At 44.2% G+C, this 17,075-nt stretch overlaps 1 protein-coding gene across 7 annotated transcripts in view; it reads right to left on the reverse strand.

Moving 5' to 3' along the window:
• The window catches only part of DOCK7 (dedicator of cytokinesis 7), a 107,006-nt gene that overhangs the window by 2,621 nt on the left and 87,310 nt on the right, over window positions 1-17,075 (reverse strand). For 3 of the 7 annotated variants that reach the window (XM_040610068.1, XM_040610066.1, XM_040610063.1), the window contains 12 exons: window positions 16,542-16,694; window positions 15,206-15,364; window positions 14,725-14,825; window positions 13,596-13,788; window positions 12,883-13,026; window positions 11,801-11,932; window positions 10,782-10,796; window positions 5,248-5,373; window positions 3,750-3,839; window positions 2,808-3,044; window positions 1,687-1,830; window positions 716-822 (listed from right to left, as the gene is read on the reverse strand). In XM_040610068.1, coding sequence (XP_040466002.1) covers window positions 716-822; window positions 1,687-1,830; window positions 2,808-3,044; window positions 3,750-3,839; window positions 5,248-5,373; window positions 10,782-10,796; window positions 11,801-11,932; window positions 12,883-13,026; window positions 13,596-13,788; window positions 14,725-14,825; window positions 15,206-15,364; window positions 16,542-16,694 — 1,601 coding nt within the window. Of the gene's footprint in view, window positions 1-715; window positions 823-1,686; window positions 1,831-2,807; window positions 3,045-3,749; window positions 3,840-5,247; window positions 5,383-10,781; window positions 10,797-11,800; window positions 11,933-12,882; window positions 13,027-13,595; window positions 13,789-14,724; window positions 14,826-15,205; window positions 15,365-16,541; window positions 16,695-17,075 lie in introns of all 7 variants that reach the window. The other 4 variants (XM_040610069.1, XM_040610067.1, XM_040610064.1 and 1 more) reach the window with 2 other exon arrangements.

Here is a 17,075-nt window from a genome sequence, read left to right on the forward strand (position 1 = left end):
ATGTGTAGATCTACTGCTCTCCTCAGGAAAGATTAATAAATAGCAGACTGAGATGTTCATCAGGAACTGTTCTACTTGCAAAGGTGTAATTTCAAGAAAGAGCAGGAAAATAGCTGTATCATCAATGACATTTATTACATATGAGAAAACTACGTTGCCACTGGATCTGTTTGCTTGGAACATTTTTATTTCAATTATATATGTATTTTTTAATTTCTTGGTGCTTGCAAAAGATGCTGGACTAGGACTGCAGCCTGCATTACTCAAGAGGAAAGTAAAGCAGCCATCACATTTCTTGAGAGACTTCTGCCAGCATGCTTCCACTCCATTTGGAGAAATTGACTTCAGAAGGAAATTAAATCTCCTGGCCAATTCAGCAGTTTCTCCTGACACTGCCAAGCTGTGAGTTCATTTGTGCCAGCGTGGCTAGCTGTGTTTCCTGAAAACAGGAATGCTTGTTCACAACTGAACTGTGATCACCAAGTCATTCCTGATAAACAGCAAAGCCAAACAACTTCAGCCCCAGAAGTCATGGACCAGCAGCACCAGAGAAACAGGGAATCAACTAGGAGATGCATATGGAAACTGGACAGATGGAGTTACAACATAGATACTCCCCTCTCTGGATATCCCCCATGTTATATTGTACATGTTCCTGTCTGGTGTGGTAGTAATAACTGCATCTGGCAGGCAGCTGGAAGGCAATATTCCATACCTTTTTGTGAAGTCTTTGAAACAGAGCCGTAGTTTGTTATGATGTCTGAAGAGCTTTGGATCGTTGGGTATTTCAGACAAGAAAACTTGTGCAACTTCTAATGGTCCCTTTAGAAGCAGAAGAGAGAAAGTTTCTTGGAACCCTCTGTTAGATCCAATCACTGGAGAAACTTCTTGCACATAGAAACATTTGTAAAATGCAACATTTCCTTACAGAATGCATCTTGAATTGCAGCTGGTACATCTGGCGTAAATTACTGAACATCACAACAACTGAATCTCTTTTAGGCTTTTTTTTTTTTTTAAATAAAACTCTGCTTTTGGAAGACAGTGTGAGAAAAGGCATCAATTCTACGTTGTTTTCTCTTACAAGGACTCTCGACAAAGTTTGCTCAACTCACAACTAAGACAAAATTTAAACAATGCAGATAGAACCAAGGAATTGCTTGCCAGCACTGCAGACTCAACCCAGAACCTGACACTCCAGCTGATATTTTTCCAGCTTGCGTATTAGTAGAGCTTTACTCTTACTCCCTCAGTTTTTCCTCAGTTTTTCTCCATTCACTAGTTTGGCTTTCCATTCTGTTCAAAAACCACAACAGCACACAACCCTACTTCCACCCACCAGAGCATGGCTAACCAAAGGAAAAGCAATAAAATATTTTTTACTTTTTTATTCTTAAGGGAGAGGGAGAAGCAGGCAGAAACTACTGTGAATGCTAGGAGGAAGCAGGTCACTGAGGGAATGAGGTCCCTTCTCAGCCACTTTCCAGATCTAATCACATTCTCAGGACTCTTACTCAAATGGCAAAGTCACTGAGAGCAGCTGGTCTAGACCTACCAGTGACCTTAAACACAGCCCATAGAGTGAATGGGGAAAAAAAGCCAAGCTAATTTAGAAATAAGGCCCAAAGCATCCACCACACTGATACGTACTACCCCAGTGTCTACAACTGGGACAGTGATCCTCACCTGATTTACTGTGGTACCTACTGATCCTTGCAGCACCATCTGCAGCATCTTTGGGTCCGCAGGGTCTTGGTGGGTTGCAAAGGCCAATTCCTGTGTTTTCTTCTGCATGTCCTCTATGGCAACTTCAATGGGTGTCAAAATGATCTAAGGGTGTAGCCAGAATAGAGGACACTTGTTATGGCTGAGACTGCCATCCAGACACAGACTTTCAGAAACACCAAGGTAGCTTTGCGGTCGCACACCGAAGTGGTGGAGGACACACCAGGACTGGCAGTCTGGACAGAAGCACTTCAGAAATGCATCCTCTCAGTCTTTGTTCAGGAACATCAAGAAAAAGTTTGATTTCTACATGTGTTTCTACATCTGGCTACTCAAGAGCTTTTTGAGGTTGCTTCCGAGCGGGCAGATTTGCATCCCTTCACAGTCACTGCAACCATCTGCCCAGGGTTACAGCACCATGTTAGTGCCTAAGCATTTTCCATTATGTCCCATCACTCTCACCAGCCCCTACCTACCCTTTAAAAATTAATATAGCTATGGGATAACTCTCTGTAAAGCCTCAGGGCCCCACTGGCCTAGGGCTGCTGAGGCCATGCAAGTAAGCAGCAACACAGAGCAAAGGACACGCTATTCACGCAGAATGGAAGGGAGCAACCTGCATCACTACAAAGCTCACCAAGGGCCTCTGCATATACCAGCTGCTGTGATCTGGATACACTGGTGAAAGAGATGGCAGGACATACTGCATTACTACATCGGTCTGGTTTTAGTTGAGGTAGAATAGGAACAGAGAAAAGTGCAACAGAAACAAGACATTCTTAACTGAAAATGAAGGAGTGTCATACCCAGTCCCTGCAGCGAACACCCAGAGCAGCTCACAACAGTGCCGGCTGCTCTCGCTCTCTTAACAAATTTTTGCACCTTTAACAGAGAAGGGACAGGTAGGCTAGTGATGGCCAGGAGGGTGCATCTGTGTTAATGTGATGGCGTGAAGGGACACGGCCATGGTATTAAACTACATGTACACTAGTCCATTATGCTTGAGTTTCAGCAACATCCACTCCCTTAGTCTCAAATATTTCCCTTCAAACACAGGAAGCTCCTGACAGCACAAGCCTCACCTCCTCTTTGTGAATGACGTTTATCCTGGTTTTAATGTAAGGGAAAGCGTGGGACGTCGTCAGGATCGTTTTACGCTTGAACTGCTCGTGCAGCTCCCCGTGAGCCCGGCCATCCAGCGTGAAGGGTGTGCAGTACATGAAACGCCGCAAGTTGTAGTTTTTATCGAAGTAAGTTATCCTGTCCTTCATCTCATATGTGTCAAAGTACGGCTCCACGTAGGTTATCTGAATGTAGGCCTGCAGGAAGGAACCCAGGCGTGCATGGTGAAGTACAGAGCCAGAGGAGAAAAACCAACTCCTGTGCCCTGCTTTTTAGCAGTGCAATAACCCAGCTCTTCCCTCTTGAAGCCATCTCTGGAAGAACTAGGAATGTTTTTTGCCTTTGCTCAGAAAAATCACACTTGCATTGACAGGGACTAGGGGTGCTGGTAGCTGCTCAGCAGTTTCTGGACTGGATAAAACACAGCTCACTGCCCCTCTCCTCTCATGCTCTTCACATGAAGCGTTTCCTTCCTTTCCTTGCAGATAATGCCCTGCCCAAAGCCACAGTCCTGTTTCCTAGACATGCTCCTGTTATTTCTGCTACGCTTAAAGGACGTGGCACAAGAATGACAAAACACTGCAGCTGCAAAAAAGCCAGAGGCCACTGAAGTCCCTTCCTTCCTTGCACTCAGTGGAGACTACAAAGAAAGGCAAGTGCAGCCTGGGCCTCCTCCCTTCCCACCAACCACTACAAGGGCAGGGCTTGTGGCAGGGAATGAAATGGTTAATTCTGCATTCCTTTGCTGGGGTGACTTTCACCATCTGTCATCCCAAGCAGTCAGAAGATGCTCTGTACATGGAATTTCATTGCCTACTTGGTGAAATTCAGGATCTGTCCCCCATTACATTTGCAAACATTCAGGATCTGTCCTACTTCTAAACCTGTACTTGTGTTCTTACCTTGTTAGGATCTAGTTTACATTTGTCCACAGGGTTTGAGTCCTTAATCACTTCAAGCACATCTTCCCCAAATCGCTCTCCATAAAATCCCTACAATCAAGAGCAAATGCATTGAAAGAAAACATCAAATGCAGCCACTACAGAAGGGGGTTGGAGAGACAAATGCGTATTCAGGGGAGGTGAAGCTCAACATGCCTTCATCAGTAGCTGTACTGGGGCTGAATGTGATCTGCTGAACCTAGGAGAATTAAATCAGCCACATTCCAGGGGCAACAGGAAAAAACAAGCCTAACGCCCTGGAAGGCAGGAGAACTCGGGAGCCTTCCAACTGCATGCACACACGCTGCGTGGTTCTGAACAAGCCATTTGAGCTTGCTGTGTGTCTGTGAGCTCAACTGAAAACTGGGGTCAATACGGGATCTGCCTGGAAATCAGGTGCTGCATCGGAGCATGGCTTTGCTGGGCTGGGTGAATGGCCAGATTCTGAACTCAGTTTCATGCGCTTAAACCTCAAACAACGCTGCTGCTTTCAGAGCAATGTGACAGCAGCTGAATTGCTGTGAGCAACAACATGACATCAGATCTATTCTAGCAAATGAAGCAGGGCCAGGTCTGCCCTCTGGCCCTACGAACAAGCAGCATGACACAGCCTGGAGCCATGCTGCTGAACGCTCTTCCTCTCCCACTTGGGACTGGCCTTGTCTGTGCACAGTGCCTACGTGGAACAGCCTCCGACCCATGATGTCCCCCAGACTGTGCTAGGACATTGTCTAAACACAGGTTAGTTGGCACAAACCCAGGCCAGACTAACCCTTACGTGGTACAGATGATCGCTGGGTGGTACCTGGAACTGCACCCAAGCCCCAGTTAGATTTATCAGAGATGCCTTCGCTTGTTCAGGGCTGAAACAAAGTTTAGACCTGTGATATCCCACTTCAGGGGCTCTGAAATTCAGCCACCTTACAGGGCCCAGTCTCTACCAGTAGAGGAACATGCTGTGAAGGCAACAAAATGACAACAAATTGCAATACTTCCTGAAAGTCGGACCCTGAAACGCATCTCAGCCTTTTTTCAAGCCCAGATCATCCCATTTACATCAGGCGGCTGAAGAGAAATGCAAACACAGTATGGTACACCAGAAACTCTCAAATGATGATAGCAGGTCTGCAGCTCTTGCTGCAAGATCAGGGAAAACCTGTGGGACTCCTCTCCCTGCATTCCTTCCACCTCCTGCAGAGGTGGCACTGGCAAGAGGACAGGAGACACCTGGCCCGGCTCTGGGTCACCACACGGTGCTCTGCAAACTCTTTTGCCAGGCAATGGTTTCTCTCAGCTCAGCCTAGCATCAGTCCCCAAGAGGCACAGCACTGGTTTTGCCCAACGATTTTCACTTTTACCACTTCCTGTGATTTGGCCCTACAGCTCTTATGTAAGTGATGCAAAAGGAGTTAAACTGCAACTCAGAGAGAGAATGTGAGGGCAGCTACAAGCATCTCACCTCGAGCCTATGGGAAATTTCAGCTAACTTTGTTATCGCGGGTTCCTTGTAAACAAACTCTTGCTCATCCAGGTCTCCAAACTTAGTTCCATAAAAACCAACCCGGAAGTAGGTGCCAAACATCCTCTTTCCATCCTAGGTTTGGAGAAACGAGAGGTTATTTCAGTATGGAGACATGCATACCCCCAAGCATGGCTGCAGGCAGGCTCCTGAATTTATGCAAAATAAAACAGAAATTAAAAAAACAAGGAAAAAAATAGAAAGAAAGAAGGAAAAGAAAAACACACCTGGAACTCAGCATGAATGCATTTAGCAGCAAACACCGCAATGAAATTAATAAACTAACATGATATTATATGGATCAGTTACGACCATTAGCCCAACCCTGCAATGACTTCCCACCCCAGGAGGAGTCTGGAGGTGTCAGATGTCTCTGAGGAAGAGTCAAGGGCAAGTCCCTTCGTTTGGGTAATTATTTCAGGCTCTCCAAATCCTGTGCAGACACCTCTTAAGCTGGTCCGTAGCCTGCAGGTGCAGGGAAGCCCAGCTGCCTGCAGGACACAGGAAGGATATTGCACACAGCCACCCCTGGGAAGTGCCCCCACCAGAGCCCACGTAAACCACCCTCAAGTAATTGCAGGATTGGGCCGCAGTCAATGTCCAGTTCACTCACACACACACGCAAGTGCTTTTTAAATAGCATGTCAACTGGAAGGTGTTACATTCTCTTCTAGTAACTAATGTCTAGTAAAGAGGGCCAAAGTCACTCCTGGTGAAAGCAGATGCAATCCACTGTATCGTGTACCTGCTTCCATTTCAGCCAGTGGTGAATTTGGCCCAGAAATGCAAAAGTAGAGAAACAAGAAAGATTTTTGCTGGAAAAGTAACGAAGAAAATCTGATTAAGAGAGAGAGAAAAAAAAATGCTTTAAAAATAAATCACACCTTTGGCTTTGTTAAAAAAACTCACGCTGCATGCACAAACTAGAAATGCCTTTCAGCAAGAAACTCTAAAATGTTCACCTTTACTCTCGTGAGAAAGTGTGATGTAGTATATAATGCTCAATGTTTCTGAATCTGGGCTAGTGTTTGGTTTCAAACAGCACTTACAGATGTCCTGGCTGCTCTGTATAGGAGGTGGTTTTTTTAGTATTTTACTATGGCAAAACTGATCTCTTGTAGTGATGGTGAACATGATCTATGGAAGGCAAAGAGGATACATAAGCCAAAATAATAATAATAAAAAAAAACCCTCAGGAAAATTCCAGAGACTGGAAAAAGCACTGTCAGGGCAAATCACCGCCTTCTCCTGGGCTGGAGGAAACTCTGAGGCATCATGCTGGAGCTGCCCAGGCACGGCTTGGCTCCTCTTGCCCGAGGCACAGCCAGGAGGACAGGCACAGCCAGGAGAACACGGCGTTGCCTTTTTGGGGCGAGGGCTGCTGCTCGACCCAAGCACCTTCAGGAGGGCAAAGCTCACCGCTGCCCAGCTCTGAAGTGGAAGTGAAGCCTGAAGTGACCAGAGGCCTGTGGGCCACATCTTGGCTTCACTATGGGACATCGACAGATACAAATTCATTGGCTCAGCTCTGGCAAGAGTGTAGACACATGCTCCAATTTAAGAAAACAAGGAGTTGCACCAAGAGTTGTTCATATGCTTAATGTGGCACAGGTGGCTCCTTGGACCCCTGCTCTAGCCCATTCCTCCAAGCATGTCTCCTCCAAACAGGCTTTTACCCAGCTCCACCTGCCAGCGTAGACTACAGGGTTTTGTCACACCACAGCCATCCCCCACAAGCACCTCCCAAGGTGCAACCCCCAGCTGCAAAGCTGTTCCTGTTTTATTGGAAGTACCATCTGGCAACATCTGGTTGCTCTTTCCCTGGACTCCCTGTCTTTCTCCAGAGCCTATCCCTCTGGATCCGTATAGGAATGAGCAGCCTATTGAACCCTTAATTTACTCATCACTACCTTTTCAAAGCCGTCACTACCTTTCCAAATATTTGGACAATATTACCTATGCTAAAATCCCCCTACACCCAGCATTTCCAGCTTCCTGTGCCATTTTTTTTCAACTCAACCTCAATGCTATAGGCAGGATTCCAGGCCTGCACTTCCCAAGATACCATCATGTCTGCCTAAGGGGAACTACCATACAAAACAGCTCCCCAGACCTTACATGGGGCTTGGGCTGCTCCATGTGGAAGCTGGTGGGATCCAACCCCAACCCATGGGCACAGGGCAGGCCCCAGAGATGGAGGACACGCTGCTACTGCTGCTCTTCTCATTCACGTGCTTTTTCCTTGGTGAGTGACTTCCAGGGTATAAAGCTTTCACAGAATCTGGTCCCTACAAGGTATCTGCCATGTGGACATCTGCCCAGACAGCTGTTTATTATAGGCAGCGTTCATTTATGTTGCTATAAAAATAACAAGAAGGAAGGAAGAAAATCATGCTGTCTGTTAATCAGCACAAATTAATGGGGAGTTCTAGTGGCATTAACTAAACACGTAAAATAAGAGTAACGAGCCATTGGGAAGTCCCAGGAGCAGTAGCAGCAGGGAAGCCTGGTGAGATTCAGTGCCTCCATGTGAAGGCAGCTCCCAACTTATGTACTTGTTTCATAGTCATGAAAACCAGCTGCACTGATAAATTTGGTTGCTGAAAACTCAGTTATCATAAAGATCCCAAGGAGAAGAGCCAGCAGTGAGGAGCACTGGTTAGCCCCCAGCATGACAAGCATCTTCCCACAAAGCCCTGGATCCATCAGCCACAAATTGTGACTCATGCTGGGGGATCTGTACCTGCAAGCAAGGGGATGGAAACAAACTCCTTCGGGAGAGTAAACGTCTATGGGCCATTCCACCCCTCACATAGACGTTCAGTAGCTGCCAGTCCCCTGAGATTAGGAGAGCTGTTTCATGCCTGGAATTAAGGATACGGGATGAGTCTGTACTAGGACCTTTGAAACGTAGCAGATACCAAAGTCTATCTAATCACAGAACTGAAAACAAATAACTTAAAAGTACTCCATGGTCTTGTTTCTTTAAAGAGCTAAAAATGCAGATATGAGGCAGAAATTATTAAAAGCATTTCATCTCCTATTATTTTATGAAAAATAATAGGTCTTTGGGAGGAGAAGAGAATGAAGGTGAACACTGAATAGCCATTACAGAACTGGCAGAGCAGATAACAGCCACCATGATTTATGAAGGTTCATGATTTGTTATTATGCATGGTAAATACCTTTCAAAATTGCTGGGAATAAAGTTTTAGAGTTATCTCTTGCACGCACACAAAAAGCTTTGCCAACAAGATTTGAAAAAATCAGGTGCAAGAGTGATCATCTGCTTTCTTCACCAAGACCAACACAGCAGCAGCTGCCTGGAGACAGAGTCAGCTTGAAGTACGGAGGAATAAAAGTAACTCCTTCATACGCACTGTGCAGAATGCAAAATCCAACCACCTTTACCAAAATGAGCACTGTTATTGTCTTGCTCAATTCTAACCCAAGGTCCTTTGCAGTGTTGCCAACTATTACAAGTCTTCCAATAACGATTTTCTGAAAGTAGCAGCTCCTGGAGTCCTGCTATTTGATGGCAACCTCACCCTGTGTACTTTAAAAAAACGTTTTTGAATTCTCATGGCATAGCATGAAAAAGATTTTTCCTAACAACTTTCCTAACTGGTAAGTAAACAAAAAGAATCAATTCAACATTTATTCAATGAACAAACACACAAGCAGAAAAACACACTACTTGGTACATTTAAGCAGATCTCAGAAATGCATTGGTGCCAGACTCAGGATACTTCGGTGCTTGTAGTTGGCAATACTGCTTTCCTTGTGACACGAAGGGGGTCCTGCTGTTGGCATAGCTCTTTGGTAAAATGAAATTGGGGTTTCCACAGTGTAAAACAAAAAACAAAAAGGCGGGGGGTGGGGGGGTGGGGGGTGGGTGAGGAGGGGAGAGAAAGGGGGGTAAAAAAAAAAAATTTCCACAAGTAGAAACTTACCACAACAGACAATAGTAAGAGTGGGGAGGAGGGTCAGCAACCAGGGCGATAGAGGAGAAAACAGAAAGTATTTAATTAGGGAAATTCCAAAAAACAAACAAGCAGCAAATTGGCAGCAAATAAACTTTAAAATAAAAAAGGGTGCGCATCAATTAAAATATTTAAATAAGGAAAAAAGAGCAAAACATGCAACAAATCTGAAAGCTACAAAGCACAAAGATCAGAAAAAGTGTGGTAATGAAGGAGCACGATGAAAGACAAGAACTGAAACCATGGGTGTCTTTTACCATGCAGTAAAACATGACCGAGTGATGTTAGAATCATAACCAACGACAGGATTTTCTTCAGGGGTCGATTTAGGGGCAGACTAATCAAAATAGATGCTCACAGGCCTTACCATTTGTTAGCTATTGAACACGTGTCGTTTACACTCCCTACAACATGTACTCCAGATTCTGTGCTGCCTCATCTGCTGGGGCTTTTCACAGGACCAAGTAAACGATTTACAGGGCCAGCCCTTAAGTGTCAGGGTTTACTTTTAAGCTACTGAATTTCATTTCTTGCTAGGCCGGAGTTAAAACTGATGTTCAGATATTATCAGCCCAAATTATTTATGTCACACAATGCAAAAGAACTTCGGTCGTGGCCCCAGTTCCATAAGCGTGGGCTTAAACGTTCTCCTGTGGTGCAAACCTGGTGTGAGATGGCCCATATAGCATTGCCCGATTCACAGAAAAGCAGACATAAACTGGACAGGTAAAGTCTAAGCAAATAATCTAACATCATGTTCACAAAACATTTAAAATGTCTTCTGAGACTTCTAGACATTCATGTACCCACTGCGTCAACCAGACTAGGGCCTGAGTTATCAAACACACTCTGTGTGCAACTGCAGATGAAGCCGACTGCTTTGTCTGTTTTTAATCCAAATATGTGGTTCTCACGGTGTATGTTGTAGAAATGTGAGCAAACAGCCTCTACAAAAATGAAAGCAGCAAAACTGACTCCAGTTAACACAACTGAGCTATTTTACTGCCACATAAAACAGCTATGCAGCAAATTGATTGTTCTTAAATGAACAGAACGAAGCAGCCTATTCACTGAGATACGGTCTGCACTTGGAACAAGCCAGTTTTGTTACAGTACCTCTGAGCATTATTGCTTAAATCGACCCCTGTGGGTGGGGTGAAAATATGGTATGAAGGGATGATATTCTGTGTCAATGCTGATGAAAAGAAATATAAACAAATTATAAAAACGAACTAGTGATGATACAGTGGCTCATTCACCAAAGAACCTCATTAGTGGAACACATCAGCATCCATGCACTACCTACAGCTTCTTATGAAGAATTTCCTACTACAACCACAATCGGTTTATTGGTATTTCTTTGGTTAATGAATTGTTTTAACAGCAGACAGCAACAGAAATACCCACAACTAGCACATGTGGGCAAGCGTTGGCGTGAGTCATCTGAAAAATCTATTAGCGTTCTTTACTAACTAAAATGGAGTTACCTACCTCCCAGCCAGTACTCTGTGTAATAAAAAGTAAAAAGCGCATGTCACAGAAACAAAAAAAAAAAAGTTTCAAAGGCCAAAACATGACCATCAATGTAAGGTATCATAAACCTGAAATGGTTTCAATGATTGTAAGTCATCATGCACCCAAAACAGCCTTCTCTTGTCCAAAGGGACACTCCTCTATTGGTTCATTTAACCTCAGAAATCTGGCAATGCCAGAACATGGAGAAAACCACCAGACCCTCAGCTGGATCCTATGAAATCGATGCACTAATCAACATCTACTGAGGAGCTGATGCAGCATAAGGGTAACTGCACCAACAGACAAACGACGTACCCAGCAGCCCACGACCAGAAGGCTGATTGGGGCGGGGGACTTGGAGTAGCACTGGCACATACTGGAGGAAGGCCTGCTGAGTCCTTGCCTGCCCTGACAGAAAGGCATGCACCCAACAGGCCTCTCCTAGGAGGTAACATGTGCTTCTTGAGAGTTGCCAAGTGCTCTCCTCTTCTGCTTAGCTGAGGTCTGTTGAGCTTTAAGAGGGTTAACTTCTGATGTCTCCCATCAAATGCTCAGCACCTAAGCTGGTGGGTTTTGCACCATCTGAGTTTAGAAAGGTTCCTTCCATTATTTATCCACCATATGAACAGACAAATAAACCGCCAACATTCCTGAATGTTACCTACCAGGCTAAAGGCAAGGTTACAGTGTTTTCCCCCAGCATGCAAAACACAGTTTAAAATAACATCTGAGACTGGCAGATGATGGCAATTTTTAACCCGTGGAAGTTACAATGAAACTTGGTATGTGATGTTCTCTCATGTTTCTCATGTTAAATGTCCAGAGAGAAAAAAAAATATCCTGTTAGCAATCTTTGCATTTACTGTGGATTACCATTTGACAATTCTCGCACAATCTCATTACAATGTTTTGTCCTTAATAGGTGGGTTTTATTTGCACTGAGCAGTTTAAGTTTCTTCACAAGTCACATTGTAGCTGAAAATTCAAATCATTACCTGGTGAACAATCTTGCTGAACGCTTCCTGGAGTTTACCATGAATAGTAGATAGCTTCTTGGCATCTCTATTAGCTTCATGAATAGGAATAAGGACTTTGTAAACCTCATTAACTGCTTCATACATGCCGGCCTACAAAAATAAGGTCCATCAGATTGGTCCATCAATTCAACAGCAAGAATAATACATACTACCAGCATTTAAATTGTAAAACTGCAAAATAAAAAGGTGGCTTAGATACCACTGTGGCATAATCAGCATCTTTTCTCAAAATACATCCGTACATGAATGGAATAAAATCCTCAGTTACCCTTGAAATCAAGAGCCTGCTGCATTACACATTACTACTAGTCAATAAGATTATTAACTGAATCAAAACTGGAATACTTTGGATGGATATATGCACAAGAGCACAAGCTAAATAGGATCCAAACCAAATCTATGGAATTAAATATGGAAGATTAAGTGCACAGCTCATTTTTATTTTAGCACACCTTCAGACTTCTGCATCCATTTTTAGCACTCCATGAGATGAGCTTTGTGAAGTTTCCTTAGGATGCCTCCAACGGAGGGGATCCAGCCCAGCACAGGCAGACGCTGCATCCCACGGCTTAGCCAGCCCACAGCAGAGGTTCTAGGTCTTTACGCTGGAGTTATTGCTGCTTGTACTTAAACCCACTGAATGACATTTCACATTGTGTTGTGGGAAATAATTCACTTGCTTTCCTTGGTTTCTGATGGATACACTGCTACCAGCTCATTAACACTGCTCACACACAAAGCTCTCGTCCCACTCTTTCTGAAGAGGAGGAAAATCATCACGGCCTTTTTTTACTACTGTGAACTCCCAAATGTGCAGTGTGAAAGACACTGGAAACACACAAAGGCCTCTTGGTCCCAGATCCCGTTCTTTGCACAGTTCACTCCAGAGGCCAAACTGGGCTGCCTTGAACAACTTCAAATGCTCCACACAAATTAAATGGTTACAATAGAATTACACAACCTCACCGAAAAAACATTTTCCTTCATATTGCCTAGCAATGTAAGATTGCCGAAGAAGATAGGTAAAGAAAATATTCTACCATAGAGAAAGACGCTGCAGCCTGTTCCAGCAATCCCACCAGACCAGCTTCTGTAAAATACTTTCCAGAACAGATCCCTTCTTCATCTGGCGATACAACATCATCAGAAACTGCTGACTCTTCCAAAACATTGGAAGATATGTTCTAAGGAGAGATAATGTAGATAAAATATTTTTACTCAATTTAAACAACACTCAACACTTTGAAAGCCAGCTGATTTTCAATCTAATATTAAAGTTTTTAAAGAGGCAGCTTTCACATGCATTTTATTTAATTTCTTTCTGAACCAGCAAGGTACTTGAGCACATGCTTAAGCTAACTGGGCTGGGCCACCTACACACTCAAAGCCAAGTATGTGCTGCTTGTTTGCTGTGCTCAGTGCCACATGGCTTAACATCACTGGTGGCAGGAACCACTGTCATCAGCTGCACCCACTACACACTGGCTAGATCAAAGAGGTTAAAATCCCATGACTTAAATGGAGAAATACAAAGAACTGGATTCACCCAGCCTATGGATGTAAAGACTTAGGGGAATCAGGACAATCTTCAAGCATAATAAACGTTTGTAGAAGTTGCTGCAATGCCTTCTCCCCAAAATAAACTAAGTCCAGCATGAGTATGTAGGCACAGTAACACCTGGCACATGGAAATACTCTGCACCTCAGCACAGGTGACAAAACCCAAAAATACATTATGGAGGATAATTCCCACCTGAAATGTAACACATCCTACAGGAAGGTATTTTCGGTCTTCCAGCATGCTTAGATACTCAGCCACCAAGGCTGCAGAGTGGACCAGGCACTGGGCTGACTCAGCATGATTGCTCCTCTCAGAGTGCTTTCCAGCCATGTTCTGCAGCCACGTCAGGCGCAGGTCAGGGGAATTCTGATAGCCCTTTGCAATCCTATTTGAAAAGAAAACCTCTGTGATTAGTATTTAGCTACTTCCACTTAAATAACATCCACCCTCAGTGCTAGGCTATCTACAAATATATGAGATAAGAAGCTATACAGATAGAAAGTTACCCTAAATTACGTTACAGATTTCTGATCCTATTAGTGGCAGGCAAGCAACTGCAGCTACCCAATGATGGCAGAATGCTGTTACGGGTGACTGCTGAAGCTGTCGGCCAAAGCTCATACTTCACTTGGAGACTGGTAATAAGCCAAAGGTGTGGGACAATGAGAGCAGACCTGCCTGGTTGCTTACGACAAAATCTCTGCTGCCTTCTAAGAAGCCTTCAGGACCATTCATGCGGACACCACCATGCAGTTTGGTAGCTGGGATCTCAACATGGAGATTAACATATGCATCACCACCAAAAAGCCTTTTGTGCAAGCAAGTCCTGGAAGATCCTTAAGTTTTCCCTGATGCAAGCAGGAAGAGTTGTCTTTACTGAGGTGGAGGATGAGTTTATCAGAGACTGCTGGAGAATGGAAACTACTTTTATCCAAGACAAGCCACATAAATGTCAAACAAAACCTACCAACATCACATTCAAACACCACAAACAGGTACATATCGGTGCACAAGCACTGAGACCTGGAACTGCTCCAGAAACAAGCTCTATAAGGGCTCAAATGTACAATATCTAGGTCCAGAACCAAACAGCAAGTAGCTGTGTTGTTTTCAGGTGAAATGTGAATCATGCCAACTAATTTTAAACAGGATTAAGTTCAAAGTAAAATAACTGCTAATAAAAAAAAGTAATCAAATTTCACAGCAATACAATCCCTCACGCTTTAAGTACAGAAAGCACAATAGGTACTAAGCTCCGTTCAAACACCGCGTGGAATACTGACACCTACTGCCACTACACTGCAATGGTTATAAACTCTACCTGTACATCAAGTCAATCAGCATTTCTGGATCTTCCTGGTGCTCCTTCATTTTAACTGTATCAGAGAGGATCATGTGGAGGTTGAACACTAGATCCTGGACCTGTAAAAAATACACTGCTGTATTAACTGGCAATGGGAATCAAGCTACACACTGCTACATTAGGACCACAGTCACTGTGGTGTTTGCATCTTGTCAGAATTAATCAAGGACCTGGGTTTTATCTACTTAGATGATGTTTAAAAAAAAAACACCACAAAACAAAACAAAAAAAAAGTACCTCCTTCATGGAATGCATGCAAATTCCCGCTCTAGATGGGGGTTTAACAACAGCCTGTTAATGAATTACACGTTTCTCTTCTGGTATTTCATAGAGTCATAGAATCATGGGATGTTTTGGATTGGAAAGGACCTTAAAGATCATCTAGTTCCAACCCCTCTGCCACGGGCCAGGACACCTTCCACTAGACCATTTCTTCTACCTGATCAGGAAATGTTGTCTCCCTAAGTTCCAAATCTTCTTCAGCATATGTCAAAATGGTCTTCAGGGAACGTCGCAAATATTCTTCATTGAAGTTCTGGGATGTCCCCACCAGGGATGAGAGAGACATAGTCACTTGCATTTTCACTCTGGCAAAGTTCTGCAACAGAGATATTGTTACGGTACCACCTGGAGATACTGCAACGGTCTGCTGCAACATCAGTGCTCTGGTCATTGTACCCTCCTCCTGACAGATACCTGACACTAAAAACAAACCTCCAGTTTTGTGAAAAGGGCTGTCTGAGAGCAGTGATTACAATAAACCTCTGGTGATGCTGAACTTCATAATCCGATGACAGCATTATCTACTTCCAGGTGAAGGTTCTCCTGCAAAAGTTTTAGTTTTCTCTCCTTCTGTACGCACTCCTCTCACATACCCTGAAGAGGATGATGCTCAATTCCCTCTCATGATACAGCCTTCATTCTAGACAGTTGCTTTTGGTTTGGTGTAGCCTAAAAACTGGAGCCCCTGTTAACTTGCCGCTATCAATCCACTAACAGCCCCTGGGCCCAGAACCAGTGGGTCCCTCCAGTTCTGCTACCCACTGTAGCGGACTGTAACCAAAGCAGTGTGAACAAAGATGTCTGGAGAAGCACTTTGTGATACATAGCTACATGTATGCCTGCAAAATACCAACTCAAAGAGTTAATGCAGGGAATTTTCTTGACAATTTAAAGTGCAGATGAGTGAGTCAAGCAAAGATGTAATTAGAGGTAAGATCTGAATGAAAACAAAATCCCAGCATTGCTAACTCACCTCCACTTACACAGCCCTTTCATAAAGGACATGTAGCTCTGCCACAGAAAGGGCCATGTGGCTGTTTCTGCTCTCACCTAGAGGCGTGCAAGGCATAGGAGAGTTCCTCCAAACAGCACCATGAATGCAAATTGTCCATTCTGAAGAGTGTAAAAACCTTCCAAACAGACATGTTTGTAAACTCTCGCAGTGGATATTCCAGGCAGGGCTCTGCATCTCTCTATAAACCAACACAAGAGGCAACTTGCCTGCAAAGAGATTCTGGGCATACAGCTCAGACCCTGACACTGGAGACTGGACACTCCTCTTATGCACTGATCAGCAGTGTGAGGTGCTGCAAGATCAGGAGCTAGGCAAAGTCATGTCACTGCTGCATGCCTCTTTACCCTTTGCCTGTCACACTTGTTTTGATGGTAAGCCCTCCAACAGCCCTTCTCCCACAGGAATACACAGAGCTCCATCCAGGAATCCCCAATCACTTTACAGGTAATAACCTAATAAAGTGCAGCAGGGTACTCACGTTCCCAATCTCAAAGTTTTGCCTCATCAGTAGGTAAAGAGAGGCGCTTGCATGTGACCGTATCGTGCTGATACTGCTGCTACAGTGTCTCAGGAGCCTCAAGCAAAGATCTGCACACTGCTCAGTCTCTTCTTCAAACAGCAGCTCAGGGAACTGGAAAAAAAGCAAATGAAAAAATTAGTGCTGGGACAGACAGGAATGAGCACTCAGACAAAAAGGCAGGGCAACCCTCAGCAATGAGCATACACTGGCATGACAGGAAGTTCAGTCCCCTCTGTTTTGAGGGGGCTGATGCTAATTTCAATTACTTCACTTTTACAGTAAGGCCAAGCATACTCACTGGCAGCACTGGAAGGCAACTTCTTTTACCTGCCCCCACAACTTGCTCCTACATCTACACCCATGACACTGATTCAAATCAGTTCCAAAAGCTCAGGCTTAAAACTTTGAGCTTTTCCCAGTACACTTAGAGAAACCAGAAAACTGTTTAAGTGAAGGGCCCAGTAAAACAAATCCATTTTAAGTGAGATTCAT

The sequence above is a fragment of the Falco naumanni genome, chromosome 11 (assembly GCF_017639655.2).
Source record: "Falco naumanni isolate bFalNau1 chromosome 11, bFalNau1.pat, whole genome shotgun sequence".
Taxonomy (NCBI): Eukaryota; Metazoa; Chordata; class Aves; order Falconiformes; family Falconidae; genus Falco; species Falco naumanni.